The sequence below is a fragment of the Dendropsophus ebraccatus genome, chromosome 9 (assembly GCF_027789765.1).
Source record: "Dendropsophus ebraccatus isolate aDenEbr1 chromosome 9, aDenEbr1.pat, whole genome shotgun sequence".
In the NCBI taxonomy this organism is placed as follows: domain Eukaryota; kingdom Metazoa; phylum Chordata; class Amphibia; order Anura; family Hylidae; genus Dendropsophus; species Dendropsophus ebraccatus.
The window spans coordinates 96,989,361-97,014,420 of NC_091462.1; the positions used below are offsets into that span (position 1 = coordinate 96,989,361).

Below are 25,060 nucleotides of genomic sequence, written 5' to 3' on the forward strand. Positions count from 1 at the left end.
AGTCCGCTCTGCCTTGATGATGTAGAATGGAGGTGAAGTGGTGACAAAACTTACTGAAGGAGGAGGTGACTCACGGCCAATCAGAGGAGTGTTTTCACAGCGGGGATTTTGGAAGTTTGCATTCTGACTCCTGCAAAAATGGAAATACCGTGATCAAAATACTGTGGCTTCAGAATCCAGGTGTCAAGAGAGACAAGAGTCTGCTCCAACCATACAGAACCCTAAGGGCCCTATTCCACCGGACGATTATCGTTCAGATTATCGCTAAATCGTTCGAATCTGAACGATAATCGTTCGGTTGAAATGCAGTTAACGATTAACGACCGAACGAGAAATCGTTGATCGCTTTATAAGACCTGGACCTATTTTTATCGTTGCTCGTTCGCAAATCGTTCGCATTGAATAAGACATCGTTCGGTCGTTCACAATAGATACGAACGCAATAGCGAATAAATAGCGAAGAGAAACGATCGCAATTACGATCATAAGTAACGATTATCGTTCCATGGAAATGACCGAACGTTTTCAGGTCTTTCGCAATAGCGGTCGTTTGAGATCGTTAATGATTATGCAAACGATAATCGTCCGGTGGAATAGGGCCCTAAGGGTGAGTGCACATGTGGCAGATCGGATGCAGAAACTTCTAAAAGTGAAAGTCAGTGCTGTTCCACTGAAGTGGGATGAGTCCGATAAATAGGAAGGACAGCTGCAGACAAATCTGCCATATGTGAAGTCACCCTTAGGCATGGGATACATGGCGATTTTGGACATGACAGTGGTTGTACCACAATAGATCGTTGTGTTGCACTGAACAATTTAAGGCCTCAACCCAACAGTCACAAGACATCAATCTCGGATGGATTTCTTGAGATGCAGGGTCAATTTTGGGTTGCAGTGAGACTCCATTCACTTCACTTAACTGCAATGCAGCATGATCCGCATACAGTGCGACACAGCAATCTTTGATCACATGACCCATGTTCTGGCCAAAATCGACATGTAGCCTCAGCCTAAAGCCAATGGCACATTGGGTTAATAAGAGATGCCAAGCAGAGGAGAATATTGCACCTAAACTACACATACATCAAGGAGAGGAGCACCCCTAAATACTTTAAATGCAACACTATAGCAATTTCACCTGGCAGCCTATATAGTAGGGCATCCCTAGGATGAGCTACTCCAGGGGAGGTAGTAGGTGTAGTAGCCTTCTTCTAACTCTATACTAGCACTGAATGTAACCAGGTAGAAGAAGCCATCCTGGCCAGTAATGGGAGTCAATGAGCCCGAAGTTACAGGGAGTCTTAGAATGATTATAGGATTATTTAGGCTGTAGTCAGTGCCAATGACTCCAATGTCTCACATCTCTGCCTGGCAGTTTTCTATGGGTATTAGAAGGACGGAAAACTACACTGCTGGGATGGCAGTGATACCAAGCCAATCCCCAATGACGCTAAAAGGGACCCTAAAACAACTAAAAGGGGTTATCTGCTCCTTTCCTGGCGACTCAGCACCCCTTCTAATCGATCCCCAATGTCTGACCTCCTGTCCTGGACCCTGATCTTCACTCCAAGTAACAGATGCTGCCTATGTGTAGTAGCATGGATTACCAACACCCTACTATGTGCCTGGCTGCCATGTATATGGAGGGCCTCAACCTACAACCATATGTGATTGAATAACTGGAAACAAGTTTAAAGGGGTTATCCAAGCTTATAAAAAGCACAGCTACTTTCTTCCAGAAACAGCACCTCCCCTGTCCTCAGGTTGTGTGTGGTATTACAATTCAGCTCTACTCACTTCAAAATGGTACAGAGCTGCAAAAGCCACACACACACACAACCTGGGGACAGAAGAGGTGCTGCTTCTGAAACAAAGTGGCCATGTTTTTCTATAACCCCTTTTAAACCCATATGTGATTTTTTTTATAAAGCGTCAGTCTGGGTCTTATTAACGTTTTCCCAAAAATTGCCTAGGGATACAGATTTACTCATCTTCCCATTTTACCAGAAGCTGAACAAGCAGCAAACACTGAAGCTTGTAATAAGCACAGATTATATAGATGTATACAGGTAAATATCCCATGGATTATGGATGGAAAGTATTCATCAAGCTATGGAATTGCGTATTCAGTCTCTCTATCGTGTGGTAACTATATATTAGAACTAGAAATGAGTGTCCGCAGATGAGACAAGACATATGAACGTTCTCTGGTGTTACATAACAGATCGTGAGCCACTACAAAGAAAACAATGGAGGAGATTTATCAAGCTGTTATACAGCAGGAATGATGATGTCCATAGCAACCAATCACAGCTCAGCTTTTATTTTACCACAGCTCATGAATATTTAAAAGCTGAGCTGTGATTGGTTGCTATGGGCAACAACATTCCTACTGTATAACTGCTTGATAAATGCCCCCCATTGACTTTTCCCACTTAAATAAAGCTTAAAGGGATATCAGACTGGTGGGGGTCCAGCTCTCAGTACAGCGCTCAGCTGTTTGAAGAGGTCTTGGCCTCTGCATTGGTTACTGCAACTGGTCATCACATTCATAATGTGGCATAGGTATTACTTCATCGGTACATAGGTATTACTTTCTTCCATTCGAGTGAGTAGGACACAGCTGTAATACCTAGCATACCCAGAATGCAGCACTGGGTGGAGCACAGCGACCCCTTCATACAGGGGAGCAGAGAGTCGGACCCTGACCAATCCAATGTTTAGGGCCTGTTCCGAGGTGTAAAATAGGCAAACAGGTGTTAAAGGGCTTCTTTAGAATTAGAAATAAATGGCTAATATATCTGTCTACAAGCTATGTGTGCTATTTACACATTACACCCCCCCCCCCCCAACTGCACTAAGCAGCCATGTTTTCCTGACCCTGGATAACCTTCTTGTGTGTTCCATGTCCATTCACAAGATCCAATATGAGACCCGGTAGTGGTCATGTTAACATCAGAATCAGTGCAGCATTGTGCTTTCAAAGCGTCCCATTTCCCATAGCCTATGACCTACGAGCATCGCATAGTTACTTTTTAGCACTGCAATGTGAGCCGACGTTTTCATGCTGACAGTACAAGACAGGCAGGTCTTCAGCCCGTCCCCCACCTCCTACAGAATGATTGACAGCTGGCTCATTGTTGGCTCCTTATCCTGGAGGAGGCTGGTGTGGGGGGCAGACAGTGTTACAGACTCGCCTCTGGGACATTGTCAGCCCGAAATAAAGATTTTTTTCTTTTATGAAGATGCCAGATCGTGGCGCATCACTAAAGGCAACTATGTAATGCTTGTGTAATAGGCTCCTGGAAACTGGCAGCATGGATATATGCATATCTGTGCTTTCAGTTTCCCTTTAATAAAATAATATATGATGGGTTGACGTTACAGATGTGTTTTTCCCCCAATTGTAATGTCCATTTCTCTAGCTTAATTTGCTTTAAAGGGCCCTGTCATCAGGTTCATGCTACCCAAATCTCTGTACAACAAGGCATAAACCACTGATCTTCCAGGGGAATCTTCGTTATCTTATTCAGACAAATGGGCATGAGCCTAAGTCATTGAGGTGGTCCATGGCAGCTTCCCCCTAGCCCACTGGCACTGACTGATAGATAGATCTCTATGTTTTAATATAGGACTATCTATAAATCAGGCCTGACGGAGTGGAGGGAAGCCACTGATGTCTTGCAGCCCTATTCCCAGATGGCTTTATAACTATGATTCTTCTGAAACACTGCAGCAAATCCTACATCACTGATAATAGAGCCTGTCTTCCCAAACCACAGGCAGCATGAAACTAACATATCCCCCAGGAGTGCTGCTTATTCCCTCACTATAATCTTTCAGCAGGCCATTCCTCCTTGTTACATGTACAGCCCTCTCCTTTCCTACAGCATGTATACCTGACTACAGTTATCAATGGTTCCATTAGGTTTCTTAGCTTGTTTGATGCAAATGTTTATGAAAGATTCACCCCAGATGCAATGAAATATGTGAGAGAATGGAACCAAAGACTCATGATTGTGAAGTCACCAATGAGATGAGAGTCTGATGAATTCCCTGGAGTTTCCTTGTGTGATGCATGAGAAAGGGGCATGTGCAAGACCACACTGAAGGGGGGTCATAAAATGCTATTACAATCTTAGTATGCAACATATTCTTGTGCTGTGACCGGCTGCTCTGCTATATGGCCTACATCTTCAAGACTTACATGTACTCTGTCACAGGGGCGTTGCTCACGGTATGTGCGGCCGCTGGGATACTTGTCTCGCTGCCATAGCTGCTCCCACAGCTGTACAAACTTGGCATGTGCACCCTGTAGAGGTTGTCATGAGTCTGCCGCGTTCCAGGTGTGGTGGCCTCCTCGTCGCCATCTTCATAGCTGCCCCTGCAAGAAAAATACAGGAACATTGTTGGCATGACCAATGAAGAAAATATCCCCAATGCTAAAGCACTGCTTATAAAGAGACTAAATAACTTGCTTTCAGTAAGAATGAATGTGCCATGTGGGTGTTAAATATAGACTGGTGTAAACTGCCCAAAGCAACCAATCACAGCTCAGCATTCAGCTCTAGTAAAATGAAAGCAGAACAGTGATTGGTTGCTGCAGGAAATTTACACCAGACTATATATTACATATACTCTGGGCTTTTAAGATGAATGCATAAGGGGGCAAATAGCACTAAGCCTATCAAAAGATTTATTAAAAGAATCAAAGTGAAGATCTGACTTCTATTATGGAGCAAAATGTAATTCTGTAATTCCAAAAAAGATGGCTGGAAATTCTGCTATACTGGCAAGTCTTCCTATGACCTATAGGACTTGGATCTTTATTATTTTGTAGAAGAAAAATCAAACAATGCAATCTGCTGTGCAACCACTAGATGGCAGCCAAGACACAAGAATCACTGAACAGGAACAAACATACAAGGAACACAGAACTACTGAGGCCTCCTTTACAACCGTAATTTTAGGTCTGCATAGTAACCGTAATTGTAGACAGTCCAGGTCCTGTTGATTTCTGTGTGTCCTGATTTCTGTGTGTGCACGCACAAATCCGCATTGGAGCTGCAATCTGTACCGGAGAAAATATGGTCCATTTTTGCGACCGTACATTTTCTTTGCTGAAAGAGTCTCCCTGGTTTTACAGTGACGTGAAGGAGTGCTAACTATTCTATGTATAAAACAGCTGGTGGTAGGATTAGGTGGTTAAAAGGCGTAGCAGTATATAGCAAAAGTATTGCATATGATAAGGGAAAATATTAGTCCATTGTGAGGCTCCTTAACCCTTTCATCATGCAGGTCCTATAAGTCTTGTGTTCATTATGTCCACCGGTTGGTTACTGACACTCAGACTGAAGGATAGATTTCATCTTATTCACAGCAAAGGGTTAAATCCGCAGTGAACATATGAGGCACATCAGAATGAGCATGTGGCAGATTGGAACATTCCAATGCATGGGGATGGGGTTTTGAAAAGCGAAGTCACAACGCTGTGAATTTGTGGTGTAAAATCTACTTCCTATGCCAGCTCTGCTACATATGCATCTTGTCTGAAGTCCCCCAATACACAGAAAAAAAGTCATGTGGATCTGCCGATTACAGCAGGACCGGATGATTGTCTAATGTGTATATCAGCTCATACTAACGTCACCGGCCATCACTACAGAGACCAGCTGCACTACTGAGATAAAAGCCGGGTGGAGAGCGCTGCTCCACATCCAGCCAGCAGGGAGATCCACACTGAAAACTAAAGCATGTCCAGCTCGTACGAGTATTCAGCTAGCAGGTGTATGGGGACCACTAGAGATGCATTAAAGGGGTAGTGCGGTGTTAAGAAATTATTCACAAAATAACACACATTACAAAGTTATACAACTTTGTAATGTATGTTATGTATGTGAATGGCCCCCTTCCCCGTGTTCCCCGCCCCCGCCCGTGGACCCGGAAGTGTAGTGCATTATACATACCTGATTCGCGTCGACCCCCGTCCGCATTTCTTCTGACAGTGATGTAATCATCAGGAGGCCGGCCGACCCGCTACTGCCGGCCCCCCTCTGCCGAGTCATAACTGTGCTCAGCCGCAATTGGCTATTATGACAGTTATGACGCGGCAGAGGGGGGCCGGCATGAGGGACGGCAGGAGCGAGTCGGTCGGCCTCCCGAAGATTACATCACTGTCAGAAGAAATGCGGACGGGGGTCGACACGAATCAGGTATGTATAATGCACTACACTTCCGGGTCCACGGGCGGAGAACACGGGGAAGGGGGCCATTCACATACATAACAAAGTTGTATAACTTTTGTAATGTGTGTTATTTTGTGAATAATTTCTTAGCGCCGCACTATCCCTTTAAAAGGGGTTGTTGACAAAAAAAAAAAAAATTTCTTTCAAATCAACTGGTGCCAGAAAGTGCCAGAGATTTGTGGTTTCCTTCAATAAGAAAAAAAAATAAAATTCACCAGTCTTCCAGTACTTATCAGCTGCTGTATGTCCTGCAGGAAGTGGTGTATTCTTACCAATCTGACACAGTGCTCTCTGCTGCCTACTTACCTCTGTACTGAAAAAAACCATCTCCTCTTGTAAATTTAAGGGAACCTGTTACTTTGTTCATGCTGAAGTTTTCTCAAGTGAAAGGAACTAAGATAAAAACACCTATGAATCCCATTAAAAGCATGGTGCACTAATGTTAGCAACTCACCTCCGCTGCTGCCAGGTATGGGGCACGCTGCAAACTATAGAGCTGAACATCAGGGCAGTGACGAAGGAGAAGAGTACCAGGTAGATGAGGCCCTCCACTCCATCATAGCAGAAACCAGTGAGAGACTGGACGTAATCCTTAAATGGGATAACGCACAAGACATCTTAACACGTGCTATTAAGCAGATCACATACATAATTTACAGAAGCTTGGCACGGTTTGCACGGCCCTTACCAGATGTAAGCCGCGACAATCCACCAGAGCGGTCAGATGCTGCAGGTTAATCTCGGTAGAGTTGAGGGCTCCTTGTATGTTGACAAGTTTTTCCTACGTGCAATGAAACATCACTGTGTTATCGCCCCAGTGGAATCATATAACCGGCATTAACACTTCATAAAAAGCAACAGTAATGCCAAAGCCCAGACATGTCCTAGAGGGCTGATGGATTGCACAACACTTACCATGGACCTGGGGTAATCTTTAACTGCAGATCGCAAGAGATCCAGAACATCATCCTGCATCTCAACCAGGGCTTTGTGGCCACTTGAAAGCACCTACAAGAAACGTACAAGGATGTTAGTGTCCATTTGTACAAACATGAGAGACGTAACATAGTTCAACATGGATGCAGCAGATCAAGCAGCATGGCAGCCTCTGTACCTTACAGAGGTCTATAGGGATCGCTGGGTGCAATTCATACATCACGTTGTACCTGCCATTCCCATGAGGGGTACCTCAGGGGTAGGGAACCTTGGCTCTCCAGCTGCTGCAAAACTGCAACTCCCATTATGTATGGGCAGCTTTAGCTGTCCAGGCGTGATGGGAGTTGTAGTTTTGCAGCAGCTGGAGAGCCAAGGTTCCCTACCCCTGGTTTATTTGGATAATCACACAATCCATCTAGTCTGCCCTTTTAGTATTTCCCTTCTTATTATCATAGGATACATATATGTTTATCCCAGGCAGGTTTACATTCAGTTATTGTAGATTTACCTACCACATCTGCTGGAAGTTCGTTCCAAGCAACTACTACTCTTTCAGTAAAGTAATAATTTTCTCATACTGTTTCTGATCTTTCGGTTTTTACCCAGACTCTAACTGGACGCTGGGTGCGGTAGCTGCTGATACTACTATACGACGCTGGGCAAATGGCCCAGAGAGAGCCTATTAGAACAGGACACATGTACAATACATGCTGGGTGTTGTCTGCATTGACAAATGTCTCACCCACCGTACTGCTGCTACATGTTGCCATACCCAAAGTCAGATGAGGCGGGAAAGTATGCTTGCACCTCTTTCTTATAAGAATCCAGCCTATTACACATTTGGCTGGGTTCACACTACGTTTTTGCAATCTGTTTTTTGCAAAAGAAAAAAAAAACAGATGCATGTGTGTGCATCTGTTTTGATCTGTTTTTCCATTGAATTCCATTATAAAAAATAACGAATTAAAACTGATCAAGGAAACAAAAATGAGGTCGTCTACGTTTTTGTGTACGTTAAAAAAAAAAAACGGATCAAAACGGATGTTTTTGTTTTTTTTTAAGTGGAATTCAATGGAAAAACGGATCAAAACGGATGCACACACATGCATCTGTTTTTCCCATCCTTTCTTTTTTTTTTTTTTGCAAAAAACGGATTGCAAAAATGTAGTGTGAACCCAGCCTTACCTTTTCTAAATTTAAAATGCATAAAAGGGGGTCTTCAGCCTTAGAAAAACATGGCTGCTTAATTCCAGATAAAACCCTTTTCCTTAGGTTGGGTGTGCTAATGCAGTTCACTTCTATTGAATTGAATGTAGCTGAGCTGTAACACCACACACAATCTGAGGACAGGGGTGGCGCTGTTTTTGCAAGAAAGTAGCTGTGCCTTTTCTAATCCTGGATACCCCTTTAAGACTCCATTTCTGCTGACTTGTCACAACATGGTAGATGTAGGGAACGCCTACCTGCTGAAAAGGATTAGCAGATCCCGGGTTGCAGAACAGATAGTAGTTCAAAATTTCTGGAAAGAGAGAGGGGGAAAAAAAAATTCTAAATACATCTAAATCTTTCTGTAGCCGAAGCCACAACAGGAGGTGATTTCATCATTATCAGCATAAGACAGGAGGCAAGCCATTTACTATAGAGCCCCGGGAATCACTGGGGATGGAAAACCTTTTACATTAGATATACATGGAGGGTTTACATCTCTCAGCGGGAGCTGGAAATGGACATCTCGCTCCATCGCTATAAAGGTTAATTTACAGGAACATTCACCAGTTATGCACATAGACATTAGTGCTCTAATTCTAATAATGGTTGGGAACCCCGGGGAACACGTCCAGATCTATGGCTTGTCAACACATTCTAGAGTAAGTTGCGTCTTTGCTCATACGGTTATAGCAGGGATGAGGAACCTTTGGCTCTCCAGAGGTTGCAAAACTACAACTCCCATCATGCCTGGACAGCCAACAGCTGTCCAGGCATGATGGGAATTGTAGTTTGCAACAGCTGGAGGGCCAAAGGTTCCCCATCCCTGGGTTATAGTCTACCATCATATCTTGATCAAACATGGCACCACACCTGCCCGAGGTCACGTGTTCTGCTCTACAATGGTCTCTAGAGTACTGGTCCTCCCGGCGAGATTTCAGCTTACTCGGTGGTGGTCGTTCCAGAGTTTCCAGTATTCACAGCATCCGGGCAAATATCTCTGCTATCAGATGTCATAGCTACTATGTTATGATCAGTGATAAGTTTATAGATTGGCGGCCATGTCTGTTCTTTCTCCCCATAGAATTACTGAACTGCCGTGGCTTATATCCCTGGGGCTATTGATAGACCATGTAAAGAGTTGGACATTGACTTACAGGCTACTTCCAACAGGTGGCACTAGAGAGATGTCTTTCCTTCTACTAGAGAATTCATTTGCACATATTTTTCCCATGAAGCATTGCCATACATAGCTGGATCTCTTCAATAAGAACCAGCACCCCCAGAGGTAATTCAAGGGCATCTAAGACAACCAGTATATTACTCCACAGGTACCTCAAAACAGTGGTCAACAGATGGTCTGGTTTGGTTAAAGGGGTTATCCAGTGCTACAAAAACATGGCCGCATTCTGACAAAGACAGCATGACTCTGGTCTCCAGGTCAGGTGTGGTTTGCAATTAAAGGACTTATCCAGCGCTACAAAAACATGGCCACTTTTCCCCCTATTGTTGTCTCCAGTTCAGGTGTGGTTTGCAATTAAGCTCCATTTACTTCAATGGAACTGAGTTTCAAAACCCACCCAAACTGGAGACAACAGTAGGAGGAAAGTGGCCATGTTTTTGTAGCGCTGGATAACCCCTTTAAGCTCCGTTCACTTCAATGGAAATGAGTTGCATAACCCACCCAAACTGGAGACAAAAGTGGGGCTGTCTCTGGAAGAAAGTGGCCATTTTTGTGTAGCGCTGGATAACCCGTTTAATACCATATGTTTTATTGTCATGGACATACAAGGTAGCTACCAATAGATGGCACTAGAGAGAGTCTTCTTACTTTTGAAGGAAAGCTAATTTGCATATTTTCCCATGGAGCATTGCCTGTGATACTCATAGATGGTTCTCTTCAATGACACACAGTACCAACTCCTATATAAAGGCACCCAAGCAGGTTGGTCTCCAGCCAGCGGACCTGTAGACAGCAATGCTGGGAGTTGTAGTTCTGCCATGGCCCATTGCTGCAGTGCTGATGCAGGCAGGGAACGTTCTAGCAGTATTTCTGGCAGCTCCTAACGTCCTGGATTACAGGAAGCATTGGTACCCAAATAATATTGGTTTCTGGTTTATAATAAAATTCTTCAAAGGACTCGCTCTGCACATCCCGACAGTTTGTTTTTCCCCTGAATAAGAACACGACATCTATAATTTAAGACACTGATTTGCAAAGCAGAAGAGGCGAGTGCAGACTAGACAGAGGGGGATGCTGAATATATCTCAGCGCTAGCATCCTGGGATAGACCAGATCCTGACGCCTGTAAGCATCACCTGCCCCCGTATCATCAAAGCCGCAGCATCAGCGTGTTAATAGGCTGCACTTGTCACCCACATCAGCCTCTCAGCTCACACACTAGTAAAACCTATCAAAGAGAACTTCAATCTGGGCCAGGGCAGACCCTAAAAGATGGCAACAAGAGAGAATAGGTAATAGAGAGTAATAGAAAGAAAGAGAGGGCTGGAGCGCAGGAGAGAAAGCTAGAGACAAAGAACGAGCTAAAGAGCAGGAAAGAGACAGAACAAGAGCTAGAGAGCAGGAGAAAAGGTAGAGACCGAACACGAGCTAGAGAGAAAGAAAGCTAGAGAGCAGGAGAGAAAGACAGAACACGAGCTAGAGAGAAAAAGCTAGAGAGCAGGAGAGAAAGCTAGACAGAATGAGCTAGAGAGAGAGAAAGCTAGAGAGCAGGAGAGAAAGTTAGAGACAAAGAACGAGCTAAAGAGCAGGAAAGAGACAGAACAAGAGCTAGAGAGCAGGAGAGAAAGAGAAAGAACACGAGCTAGAGAGAAAGAAAGCTAGAGAGCAGGAGAGAAAGAGAGAACACGAGCTAGAGAGAGAAAGAAAGCTAGAGAGCAGGAGAGAAAGAGACAGAACACAAACTAGAGAGAGAAAGAAAGCTAGAGAGCAGGAGAGAAAGAGAGAAAGAACACGAGCTAGAGAGAAAGAAAGCTAGAGAGCAGGAGAGAAAGAGAGAACACGAGCTAGAGAGAGAAAGAAAGCTAGAGAGCAGGAGAGAAAGAGACAGAACACAAACTAGAGAGAGAAAGAAAGCTAGAGAGCAGGAGAGAAAGAGACAGAACACAAACTAGAGAGAGAAAGAAAGCTAGAGAGCAGGAGAAAAAGAGAGAAAGAACACGAGCTAGAGAGAAAGAAAGCTAGAGAGCAGGAGAGAAAGAGACAGAACACGAGCTAGAGAGAAAGAAAGCTAGAGAGCAGGAGAGAAAGCTAGACAGAATGAGCTAGATAGAGAAAGAAAGCTACACAGAATGAGCTAGAGGGAAAAAGGGGGAGTGAAGAAGAGCGAAAGAGTGCTAAAGAGCAGAAGAGAAAGATAGAGAGAAAACACCTAGAGAGGGGAAGAGAGAAAAAGAATGCTAGAGAGCAGGAGAAAAAAAAAGATAGAAAGACAAGAGCTAGAGAGACAAATAGGGCTAGAAAGCAGAAGAGAAAGAAAAAGAAAGAAAGAACAAGAGCTAGAGAGGGGCAGAGAGAAAAAAAGATACACAGAACAAGAGCGAGAGAGAGAGAGAGAGAGAGAGAGAGAAAGAAGGGCTCAAGAAAGAAAGAGGGATAAGAGGGCTGGAGAGCAACAAAGAGAGAGAATGAGGACTAGACAGACAGTGGGGGGAGAGAGCACAAGGGCTAGAGAGAAGAAAGGAAAAAAAAAACAGAACAATTCAAAGAAAACAGGGGAAAGGGCACAAGAAAGGAAAACGAGAGAGAGAGCGCAATGCTTAGAGAGAAGGAGGGCAACACATTGGGGGATAAAAGGTGCAATGGCTGGAGAGAAAGAGGAAAGCAGGGGATAAAGTCATAGAAATAAAGAAAGTAAGGTAGAGAAAGGCCACCACTAAACAACCAGTGTTAAGGCTTTTCATATGCTGGGTTCCCAACAAACCAGCAAATGGGACAATCCAGTCTGAGCCCTGTGCAGGATCAGCCGGTATAACAGCCCCTTAGGTTATATTTACACCCAGCAGTTGTGCCGCAGTTTCTGAGCTTCCCCTGTACTTCTACTGACACCACAGCAGTTCACGGTCAGACTATGTGTGGTACAGCACATTATATCCACATTTTGATCCATTCTACCTGTATATTCTGTGATTATTTTATGGATAAAAATACTTAGAACACAAGAATCCAGCCGCCCTATGACGGGTGGCCCCATAGAATAAGCATCCATGCCGATACGCTTCCCGTCTGGACATAAACCCCACATTGTGCAGTAAACATTCGCTACAACCCCCCCACAATCATCCCGAGAAATCTCTGTCCTTATGTCGGAATGACAAAGTCTCTGAATATTTCATGCCACTCTCAGGAGATGCTGCGAGCGTGTCTGAGTATGGAGGCTACCAGGAAAGCGTGCGAGCGGCTTGTGGCAGCGGCCGATAGAAGCTGACAGATGTTGTGTATAATTCATCGCTGTACTCCGCGGCGGCCTCCACCAGCTGTTCATCTTGCTTTCTTGTGTGACTGGTCTATCGCTCGGCCCGGCCATTAAACTGCAATTAGCCATAGGCAGCAGAAATGGCGCTCGGTCGGCCGCCTAACACGTCCTAGACAGCAGACGGGAAACGGTCAAGTGCCTTTTTTTGTCCCATAACCCATATGGCATAAAGATGTCAGCAATAAAGCATCACTCTGTGTCTTTATACTAACAGGTATTAGCAACAGTAAAGACAGACTTTCATAAAAAGTGCCACTCTACTTAAGACTGAACTGCAATATCAGGCACGGCCTAGAGGCAGGGGTGGTGCTCTTTCCCTAACATTTTACAAGTCTCATATAACCCGTTTACTGTTTAAAGGGAATGTGTCACCTACATGTTCTTATACTGATTAGAGTCAGATACTAAAACTTGTATTCTAGTTTGTTTCTATTATCTTACTGTATTTCACCATTTGTACATTGTTATGGGGTGGCCATTTTAGCTGGGCTGTTTTTAACAGCATTAAGTGACATGCTTTACAGCAAGACTCATGGACATAGACGACAACAGACAGTCTGTCCCCTTGAGATGAGATGAAACATTACTGAGCGTGCTCTGTGACCTTTGAAAAGGTCATTTCACACAGAGCTGCTACTGTCGCCTCTACTTACTGCTGTCACATGACACTGCAATGCTGTACAGATCACTTTACAGCAGCCTCCTCTTGTCTCCACAGACACAACAGGAAGTCTCAGCTTAGTTTTAGCCCCAGTGGTGAGAATGAAAAATGCAAGATCTCAGGATTATTTTATAATACGTTTAACATAAAAATAATATTTAAACATCATGTGGTTTTCTGATGACACATTCCCTTTAAGTGTTCACAGCTATATCTCCACTGACAGCAGACACCCAATCCTTTGCCTATAGATAGGGTGCCGCCAGAGAAGTATGCCCGTGGTTTTCTCCTTCCTCCAAGCAGGCATGTGCATTCGAGATAAGTTGCTGCCAGAGTAATCCGACAGCAGCTTACCCCTACCACCTCCATTCCTAAGGGCCCTATCACACAGTTTGATGTCATTTAAAGGGCCTACAGCAGGGCGGGCCTGCACCTTTACTTACATACCTATTATATGGGGACATGGGTGGCCAATGAGTATGGGTCAGAACAACCCGCTATGTAAGGCATAGGAATGATCCGAAACCCTGATCAAAGATAGACACGCCATTTATATAGTCTATCCATCTCTACAAAGCATAGCTTCAGCTGAATATATATAATAACCTCCAGTTACAGCGAGCGCTCGGCTAACACCGGGAGGGAAAGAAGGGGTAAAGTCTGCAATGCTATTATCCTGCAGAGTAATTACAGCACTAGAAGGAGCGGATCAATCTCACATTAGAAGGAGTTTACCTCCAAGGTCTCCTAGAAGCTCAGGCCTGCCCTATATCACCTCCTCCGCTGAGGGTTTAAATAGGGTTTTCTGCACCAGCGGAGTGACAGGCGCGTAAATTAGACATGAGTAAGCGCTTCAGATGAAAGCTTCATCTCCAAAGTGCAAAGCCTTGTAGCTGGGATGTGCAGGGGGGTAGATTGTGTGTCCGCTATCATGTCATCCCGTATGGCTGGCGCTGTACTAGGAATCCTGCCAGCAATTAAAAATGCACTAATACATTTATATGAAACAGGCGATAGATGTAGAAAGCGGAGAGGTCTCAGCTTGTGTTCAAATTGAAGCTGCCATGTCTGCCGTTATGTCCACCGGATACGGTTAGCAGCTCTCTAGGACTAGTTCACTGGAATTACGCTGCGTTCCCACGTTCCGTGAAATTGTCCATGATCGCGGATCATGTCAAAACTCAGACGTGATCACGGCATGTATTAGCCAATAGACGGCTAGTGAGAGGGTTTTGATCACTGTCGGTGGTTATTCTAGACGGCCCCAAACACCTTGGATTGACGGCCTAATCTAAAGTGTACTGGGACCTTTAGCTTTAGCCTGCTTTTGCAGCAGCTGCCTGGCATTGAGTACTGCTGCTTATCTTGCTGTAGAATAAGACTGTGTTGCAGTTCTCTGACCAGCACCCAGGTAAAGGATGCCCATGTGTATTACATTCTGTATGCTTTTGCTGCAGCTGCTTGGCATTGAGTGTTACGGCTGTGCTTGTGTGGAGAGAAGGTGCAGAGGGGAGCCTGGCTGCTTGTAATCTATGCATCAGATATTGGTGGAGAGACTCTATTTCGGACCATAAAGGGGGTCCAGAGCAGTTTACTCCCTATAATGTCCATATGTCTAGTCAACATAAACAGAGCACAGCAGCTTCTTTACTTGCTACTAAATGAAGCTGTGCTGCATTTCACTGGCCATCACCAAGTTGGCCAAACAGAGGGCAAGTGCGGAACGGACCTAAGTCACTTCTCTCCAGGAATGAGTGGGGTATTATAGTTAAAGTCACACTAACCATGAATTTGCGGCAAATCCTAGCAAAATTATAACGTAGATTGACATAATGCTATAATAGCCAAACCTTAAAGGGAAAGACTCTTACATGCTGATATATTCCTATAGCACATGACGCACTCAGAATAAAGGTAAGTTTCTTACCCTTGCTCTCTGTGCCATTTCCGTACTATTAGGAGTGTAATCTCTATGCTGATTTGGCGTTTTGGTGCACTGGGGGCGGGACTACCACTCACTGCTGATATTTATTAGAAGGGGCGGGCCTGCCGAAGGTGGATTGGTGCACTGAGGAGGGTAGTCCCGCCCCCAGTACACAAACACAACTTATTAGCATAGGGATTAAACTCCTATTAGCATGGAAATGGCACAGAGGATTAAGGTAAAACTACTTATATTCATCCTTAAAGGGAACCTGTCACCCCCCGTGCCGGGGTGACAGGCTCCCGACCCCCCGTTAGAGCCCCCTATACTCACCTGATCCCGCCGGGTTCCGCTTCTGGAGGTGGTCGGGTGACAGAGATCTCAGCTGTTGCAGCCCGGCGCGCGCGCTGAGAGATGAGTCCAACACCCATAGAGAATGACGGAGCGCTGGACTCTCCTGTTATTCTCTATGGGTGTTGGACTCATCTGAGGAGCGCGCGCGCCGGGCTGCAGCGGCTGAGATCTCTGTCACCCGACCACCTCCAGAAGCGGGACCCGGTGGGATCAGGTGAGTATAGGGGGCTCTAACGGGGGGTCGGGAGCCTGTCACCCCAGCACAGGGGGTGACAGGTTCCCTTTAACACCCCGTGCCCTATACCGACACACCAGCAGGTTACAGCAAACCTGTCACTAAGAAAAGTTTGGGTGCTGAGACCACCACTGATTATTAGAGCTCTTTCACTACCCACGACCCATTCACCTCCTACAGAATCACTATGGGAGAGAAGCTCTTAGCTGAGCCCTTCTTCTCACAGTAGGTGGTGGACTCAGTACCCAGACTGTGACCAATCAAAACCTTTGACCTATCAAAAGTTTTTTGTTTTTATGCAACAGTAACTAACTTCATATGGGGGAATATCATTTAAAACCTTTTGTATTTAAGGCTGGGTTCACACTACTTTTTTTCATCCGTTTTTGCACGGATGGAAAAATGGATGCATCTGTGTGCACTCGTTTTGAACACTTTTTTCCATTGACTTCAAATAAAAAAAAAAAAAGAAGAAAGGAGGAAAAAAGGATTTTTTTTAGTGTACACAAAAACGTGGTCAACCACGTTTTTGTGTACGTTAAAACATGTGTTTTGATCAGTCTTTTTTACAATGGAATTCAGTAGAAAAAAGCGGAACAAAAAACATATGCACACAAATACAACTGTTTTTTCCATCTTTTTTTGCCAAAGTGGATGAGAAAAAAAAACGGCAATGTGAACCCAGCTTATAAAAATTAAATAAATATTTGTTATAAATAATTTTATATACCTGGAGCACATATACAGCACATAGTAATTGACAAAACCCTCTTTGTAATAAGCCGAATATATCAAGCAGAAGAATAAAAAGAACTGAAGAGAAACCTGCGAGCCCTTGTTTTTCTGAAGGCAGAAATCAATAGGCAGCCGTAATAAAGTGTTCCAGAAGGAAAGGGTTAAAAGGCCACAAGATCGGTAAAATGAAACGGGAGTATGATCCTCTTAACTCTCTAATGGAAGATTCCATTAAAACCTTCTGAACCCGAGCATTAGGGTGTCTAATCTGTGTTAATGCAGGCGGGGGAGCAGCTGCAATGTGCCAGGGTGACGCTTAAAAGGTGTGGAGAGACATCAAATGGCCGGCGATAATGGTGACATCTCGGGTCAGGACACGCTCATGTTATTAAAGGCACGGCAAGTAACCCGGCCACTGATCTATTTGCTGAGAGGAGTCTAGAAATGGTCAAAAATTACACTTAAAATTGAGGGGGTAAAGCGTCTGCTCTGATACGGCAACACTTCAAAGAATGAAATCATGCAGTGAACTCGCTGTGGCCCCAGACCTTTTTTAATGTTGGAAAATACATCAAACATGTGCCTATCCTATATTATCGGGAATAGGGAACCTGCAGCCCTTTCAGCTGTGGCAAAACTTCAATTCACATCATGCCTTTGGCTGTCCAGGCCTGATGGGAATTGTAGTCCTGCTAACAGCTGGAGGGGCTGCACTTTCCCACCACTGCATTAGACCTACTTACCTCTGTACTGATTTAAGGGAACCAATTATTTTGTGCATGCTGCCCAAACCATATGCTATTGGGGCGATCGAAATCAGCACCCAGTAACCCCCCCCCCCAACAGACCACCCACCAGCTGTGATTTAGTAACTCTCCCTGTTAGGGTATAGGAGATCTATCAATCATTGCTGCTTGGAAAGGCAGAAACCCCAGGGACACCCTGATGATTTATAGTTTGGGCGGCATGAACGTGATGACCAGCTTCCTTTAAAGCGACTCTGTACCCACAATCTGACCCCCCCCCCCCCAAACCACTTGTACCTTCGAATAGCTGCTTTTAATCCAAGATCTGTCCTGGGGTCCGTTCAGCAGGGGATGCAGTTATTGTCATAAAAATAACTTTTAATCCAGCAGCGCTGTGTCTAACGGCCGGGGCTTACATTTGTATATGCATTAGGCTGGCACAACCTCTTCGTCCTTCCTCCCCACCCTCCTCATCATTAGGAATGCTCCAGGCAGATTGCTCCCTATTCCCCGCCTGTTTGTATAATGAACATGGGCTGGATCGTTAATACACCTGTGCAAAGCTCAAACAGCAGTAAATGTTAAGGAGGGTGGTAAGGAAGGACAGAGAGGGTGTGTCAGCCTAATGCATATACAAATGTAAGCCCCGGCCGTTAGACACAGTGCTGCCGGATTAAAAGTAATTTTTATGACAATAACTGCATCACCTGCCGAACGGACCCCAGGACAGATCTTGGATTAAAAGCAGCTATCCGAAGGTACAAGTGGTTTGGGGGGGGGGGGGGGGGGACAGATTGTGGGTACAGAGTCGATTTAATATAGTTCTACATCTTTTATATCCTTCAAGCTGTGTTACTACATGCAACATTTAAAAGGGGTACTCCGGTGAAAATCTCTCTTCTTTCAAAAATGGACTGGTTTCAGAAAGTTATATAGATTTGTAATTCATTTTTATAAAAAATCTGCTCCTGTACGCCCTGCAGGAAATGGTGTATTATTTCCAGTCTGACACAGTGCTCTCTGCTGCCACCTCTGTCCATGTCAGGAACTGTCCAGAGCAGTAGCAATTCCCCATAGAGAACCTCTCCTGCTCTGGACAGTTCCTGACATGGACAGAGGTGGCAGCAAAGAGCACTGTGTTAGTCTGTAAGGAATGCATCAATTCCTGCAGGACATACAGTGCCTGAGAAGTGCTGGAAGACTTGAAATTTGTTAATAAAAGTGAATTACAAATCTACAGAACTTTCTGAAAACAAGTGATCTGAAATGAAAAGATTTTCGCCAGAATACCCCTGTAAGATGGGATAGGAAGAAGGGCAATACATATCACATATCTATTTTTTTATACATACTAAAGACTGCATTACAGGGGCAGATCATCTGTGAAATCAAGCAAATATCCTTCCATGAACGCACAAACCCTTGCTGGTCTGCTGATCGCTCACTCCTGACATCGGCTGTCGGTAATAGGAGACGTCCGGCCTGAGTCTAGCGATTGTTAGTGCAGCCTCAGCCACACGATAAGCAAGAACAGGCTCTGCAAACTAGCACCGATCTAGCACATGTGCAATATGGCCTCCAGCTACTGTTTGCTTTGGCAGCAGCTGCTTGGCATTGAGTGCTTAGTATACGAAGGTACAAACAAAGAAAAAAACTTACCTGCATTCAAAACCGATTTCTCTTCTACCACTTTGGAGACATATTTGTCGGGATCCACACAGAAGTCACTGGAGCCCTTGAAGATAATTGAAAAGGGAGTTAGAATAGACAAGCCTATAGATATGTGACAGCAGACAAGCACCTACACACACACACACACACACACACACACACACACAGGTTGTCATCTGTAACCAATGTGGGCCAAACCCTCGTTCAATGTACAGACACTCATTTTACATCATGTATACTCGCCACAAATCTGTATTCAACAATGACAGAAAAACTATTCATCCCATTCTCCTTACCACAGCCACGGCCAGCTCCAGGCCCATGGATGCCCAGCTGACAATGAGTGCCAGGACCCCGAGGAAGCATACACTGTGAATACAAAGGAGAGGTGCATTAAACTCAATGGTGTTAGATTTTATCATGTCCGATAGGTGTCTGGCAGCAGCTTCCTCCCCTCTTCCCATTCAGCACATGCACAAACCAAGCATGCAGGTCAATCAAAGGGGCTACAAATCGGCTACAAGGGGTAATCAGCAATTACAGCCATAGAGTGTGCAGGACATTGCGTGGATCAAAAACACCATCCGCATCAATGTCTACATCCTACAAAGGGGAAGACTGACTAGTGCAAATGTGGCCATCTAAATAAATCGGTAATACCAGATTTATCAAACAGTGTAAGTCATTGTCTCCTCTGGGGGAAACCTCCGCCTGTCCACATATCACAAAAGGGGGAGACAAAAAAAAAAAGGGGGGGGGTGTAGTATCCTGGCTGTCGGAACAGAGACCATATAGTGCGCGTGCGTGCGCACACACACACACACACACACACACACACAGACACACACCTCATAGGGTTCAACATGAGCAAGAACAAGACTAAAAACCAAATGTCACCGCTGCTCGCCTGGGACTATCACAGTAGGACACTGGGCAAATGGACAGGAAGATTAGCTTGGATCAGACCAATACAAGGATTCCCCTTTGGCACTTACGAGAGCACAGGCGACCACCAGGTGGCGGTAGATTTAAATGAGCATAGCATGTAGGATACAGCAGTATATTATCCACAAACTTGGTGAACCCTGATAAAGGCCCATAAGTAACGAGGGGCCGAAATGCATTGTGACTTCTTCAATATACACGTGTGTGGATAGTATACTGCTGCGGCCTACATGCTATGCACATCTGAATAGACAGCGGTCTGGTGGTCACCTGCGCTCACGTATGTGCTAAAGGGGGAATCCTGGTATTGGTCTGATCCAAGCCAATCTTCCTGTTCACGTATCACAAGGACAGCCCTTTGATCTCATCAAGTGGCATGTAATGCTTTGTATCCCCTGTGGTGGCGCTGCTGTACTGTTTCTTTGCCGCTCACAGCTGATCGTGAAGGTTGTAGCAGCACAACCAGAGGTGTTCAGCTTATTTGTGAGGACTATCCAAAATGGACAACCCCTTCTACAACATAAATGTAAAATAGAATATAGAGTTTCTATTCAGGATAGTGAGGCAGACCTGTTTAAAGTGACAGCACCACCAGGCCCAGGCTGAAGCACTGGAGGCGGGCCGACCCACACTTAGTGGGAAGAAACCCCAGAAAGGGTTCCATTGATTCTAATGGAGTCACGTCATTGAGGGGCTAGGGTTTCCTCCCACTAAGGGTGGGTCGGCCGCCTCCAGTGCTTCAGCCTGGGCCTGGTGGTACAGTCACATTAAACATCCATAGATCCATACTCACTGGAGTTGGACGAGAGGTTTACGCACAAAGCCGGCTACTAACTAGTTAATTCCATCCAGCTGTTATACATTTATACCTAATAGATGACAGGGCCAGGAGTCGCAGCTTCAATTGCTGACTGCTGCAGTTTTTCGGCCTCACATTTTCCGTGGCGGCTGGAAATTTCCACTAAATGTGATCCAAACTTCACCCGCAAAATACTAGGGGAGCGCTGGGGTCAGGACAGAAGGTTTTTTTACTATTTTTTGGCAGCTTCCAGAAAGCCTGTTCCTTCCATTGCCGAATTTTACTTTCTTACTAATTGGTCACAATCCCCCCATGTACACAGCTGAGCGTCCATGAACAAGAAGAAATCAGTGAGACCCCTCTACCTATCAGCAAAAAGGAGCAGGAACTTTTTTTTTTGTTTCCAACATCTACTCCCTGGGGAGTGATATGAAGCCCCCCATAAACACAAGGGTCAGAACTCCGCACAGGACGTATGAACCCAAACGCTCGGCATCAGATTCCCGCTGTCTGCCCGCTCCGTGCAGCGGGTGGATACAGCGGGAGGACCGCCCAGAAAACTGGGATACAGCCTATGGCTATGGCTGTATCCCAGTTTTCCAGGCGGTCCTCCCGCTGGATCCGCCTGCTGCACGGAGCGGGCAGACAGCGGGAATCATTACCGAGAGTTCGGTTCAGACCATCCCTACTTCTGAACCCTCTTCAGCCTGTTGGCGGCCGCCTAAGGTGGATCAGGAAACTGAAAGCAGCCAAAACAGGGAAGTTACGCAATTTGTGAAACTTCCATTAAGCTTAATGGCAGCTATGCAAAGAGGTAGTTCAGTAAACAACAACGCTCAAGGGGCTAAGACGTTTGAATTAAGGTCAAGGGGAGTTACCCTTGTTAAGTTTCGTAAATTCTCTTTTGCTGCTTTCAGCTGCCAGTAACCTCTGGTGGCCAGTAACTCCCTGGAGGGGGCTGGTAAGCAGAATTTACATGAAGGGAATAGCCCTTTAAAATCCAGTAAAATGACGGACAGCAGCCAGAAACCCAATGCACTCCATTAAAGCCAATGGGGTCCATCAGGATTGGTGGCTATTTGTCATGCAGTGCAGCTCAGTGTTTTCAGATCTTCTACTTTAACCCTTTAAGGACATTGCCCATTTTCGTTTTTACGTTTTCGGTTTTTCCTCCTTGTGTTTAAAAGGTCATAGCACTTGCATTTTTCCACCTAGAAACCCACATGACCCCTTATTTTTTGCTTCACTAATTGTACTTTGCAATCACAGGCTGAATTTTTGCATAAAGTACACTGCGAAACCAGAAAAAAATTCAAAGTGTGGTGAAATTGAAAAAAAAAACGCATTTCTTTTATTTGGGGGAAATGTGTTTTTACGCCATTCGCCCTGGGGTAAAACTGACTTGTTATGCATGTTCCTCAAGTCGTTACGATTAAAACGATATATAACATGTATAACTTATATTGTATCTGATGGCCTGTAAAAAATTCAAACCGTTGTTAACCAATATACGTGCCTTAAAATCGCTCCATTCCCAGGTATATAGCACTTTTATCCTTTGGTCTATGGGGCTGTGCGAGGTGTCATTTTTTGCGCCATGATGTGATCTTTCTATCGGTACCTTGATTGCGCATATACGACTTTTTGATCGCTTTTTATTACATTTTTTCTGGATTTGATGCGACTAAAAATGCGCAATTTTGCACTTTGGGATTTTTTCGCGCTGACGCCGTTTACCGTACGAGATCAGGAATGTGATTAATTAATAGTTCGGGCGATTACGCACGCAGCGATAGCAAACATGTTTATTTATTTATTTATTTGTTTACTTTTATTTAAAACCTGGGAAAAGGGGGGTGATTCAGACTTTTATTAGGGGAGGGGGCTTTTTACTATTAACAACACTTTTTTTTTTTTTTTTTTTTACACATATACTAGAAGCCCCCCTGGGGGACTTCTAGTATATAGACTTGGATCTCTCATTGAGATCTCTGCAGCATAGATATGCTGCAGAGATCCATGAGATCGGCACTCGTTTGCTTTCGGCTGCTGCAGCCGAAAACGAACGAGTGCCGAGCCGAGGACGGCGCCATCTTGGACGCGTCCCCGGCCGGCATCAGTAACGGAGATCGCTCCTCCGGGACAAGGTCCCGGAGGAGCGATCTCCCCCACTAGACACCAGGGAAACGTTGCCTCCGGTAATCGGAGGCAGCTGTCAACTTTGACAGCTGCCTCCGATTAGCTAATTAGTGGGCACGGCGATCAGACCGTGCCCGCTAATAGCGGCGGTCCCGGGCTACTCGCGGCACTTCAAAGCGGGGCCGCCGCGCGGCCCCGCTTTGAAGTGCAAGTGAGGACATATGACGTACCGGTACGTCATATGTCCTTAAGAGGTTAAAGACCGATCGTATGAATATATGTGAACACAGCCTTAAATGGACAACCAATCCCACCAAAATCAATGTGTATTTCCATCTTAACCCCTTCTGGACCGGGCTAATTTTCGTTTTTGCGTTTTCGTTTTTTCCTCCTTGTGCTTAAAAGGCCATAGCAGTTGCATTTTTATACCTACAGACCCACATGAGCCCTTATTTTTTGCCTCACTAAGTGTACTTTGCAATGACAGGCTGAATCTTTGCATAGAATATGCTGTGAAACCAGAAAAAAAAATTATATACACCGTGTGTCTTGCATAACTTTATGTGATGGCTTGTAAAAACTTTAAGCCATTGTTGACAAATATAAGTTCCTTAAAATCGCTCTATTCCCAGGCTTATAGCGCTTTTATCCTTTGGTCTATGGGGCTGTGTCAGGTGTCATTTTTTGCGCATATGCGACTTTTTGATCGCTTTTTATTACAAAATGCGCAATTTTGCACGCGGCAACACCAAACATGTTTAATTTATTTATTTTTATTAATAATACAACTTTTTTTTTTTTTTTTTTTTTTTTTTTACACATATACAAGAAGCCCCCCTGGGGGACTTCTAGTATATGCACACTAATCTCTCAGAGATCTACGCTGTATAGTTATACTGCATGAATCCATGAGATCAGTGTTCTATTGCTTTCGGCTGCTGCAGCCAAAAGCAATAGAATGCAGAGCCGGGATCAGCGCCATTACGGCGCAGACCCTGGCTGGCACCAGAAGCAGGGGGGGGGGGCAATCTCCCCACTATACACCAGGGATGAGGCTGTAGTAAGTCTTCAGATGCAGCTGTCAACTGACAGCTGCATCTGAAGACTTAATTAGTGGGCACGGCGATCGAACCATGCCCGCTAATAGCAACGGTCCTGGGCTACATGCCGCATCGGGACCGCAGTGGTTCAGAGCGGGCTCGCCGCGTTCTGAACTCCCCCACCCGTGCGAGGACGTACAGTTATTCCCTTGTGCGGGAAGGGGTTAAAGACCCTACACCAAGCAATGATCGTGCGTATTTGGCCAATAAGCGCTTAGTAAAGCTCCTGCTCCTCTTAAAAGGCAACGATCATCCTCGTCTTTCAACACGTTGGAAAAACTAGAACGATAGAGATAGGCCGCTATCGCCTATAGGCTCCCAGACCATCATTAGCCCCTCCCGCAGCTCCGCACCACATTCTCTTCTCTGCTCGCTGTTGGCACGTGTAATAATGCCAGGGAACAAGGAAACAAGCAGCAAGGTCGGTGCTCGCTTGCTCCTCCAGATCGGCCTTAAGTCTTCCCTGTATGAGACTAGTGTGCAGTGCCTGTTAAGAGGACACTTCCCATTCAAATATCAGCTCTAAAGCCAGCAGAATTGTGAATGAAGCTCTGGGAAGAGCAGAATTTTTGTAGAACCAAGTCAGCTGAGCAAATTCTGCACGTAACACGGGCACGGAAGACCGCTGTGAAGTGCAGCTCAGGATCATTACAAAACAGAACGCTGTCACTCCATTTCATCTGTAAATTGTTAATGTGATCTTGTAATCTAGTTTTATGGGCTATCCATAGTGACTGCACTGTTTATGGACAATGAAAGCCTGGGGTGAAGGAGCAGGTGATCAGCCTTTTCCGAGCAGGACTTGTCCTTTTCCAGCCTCTTCTCTAACTTCCTTAGAAAACTCTGTGGGAAAGTTTCTCAGCATCTG

At 45.1% G+C, this 25,060-nt stretch overlaps 1 protein-coding gene across 2 annotated transcripts in view; it reads right to left on the reverse strand.

The window, feature by feature from the left end:
- The window catches only part of TTYH3 (tweety family member 3), an 83,733-nt gene that overhangs the window by 13,570 nt on the left and 45,103 nt on the right, over window positions 1–25,060 (reverse strand). Inside the window, exons 6-13 of one of the 2 annotated variants that reach the window (XM_069983926.1) lie at window positions 19,506–19,578; window positions 19,198–19,273; window positions 8,645–8,700; window positions 7,161–7,253; window positions 6,934–7,026; window positions 6,700–6,836; window positions 4,208–4,384; window positions 55–130 (exon numbers count right to left, since the gene is read on the reverse strand). In XM_069983926.1, coding sequence (XP_069840027.1) covers window positions 55–130; window positions 4,208–4,384; window positions 6,700–6,836; window positions 6,934–7,026; window positions 7,161–7,253; window positions 8,645–8,700; window positions 19,198–19,273; window positions 19,506–19,578 — 781 coding nt within the window. The remainder of the gene's footprint in view (window positions 1–54; window positions 131–4,207; window positions 4,385–6,699; window positions 6,837–6,933; window positions 7,027–7,160; window positions 7,254–8,644; window positions 8,701–19,197; window positions 19,274–19,505; window positions 19,579–25,060) is intronic. The other variant, XM_069983928.1, reaches the window with a different exon arrangement.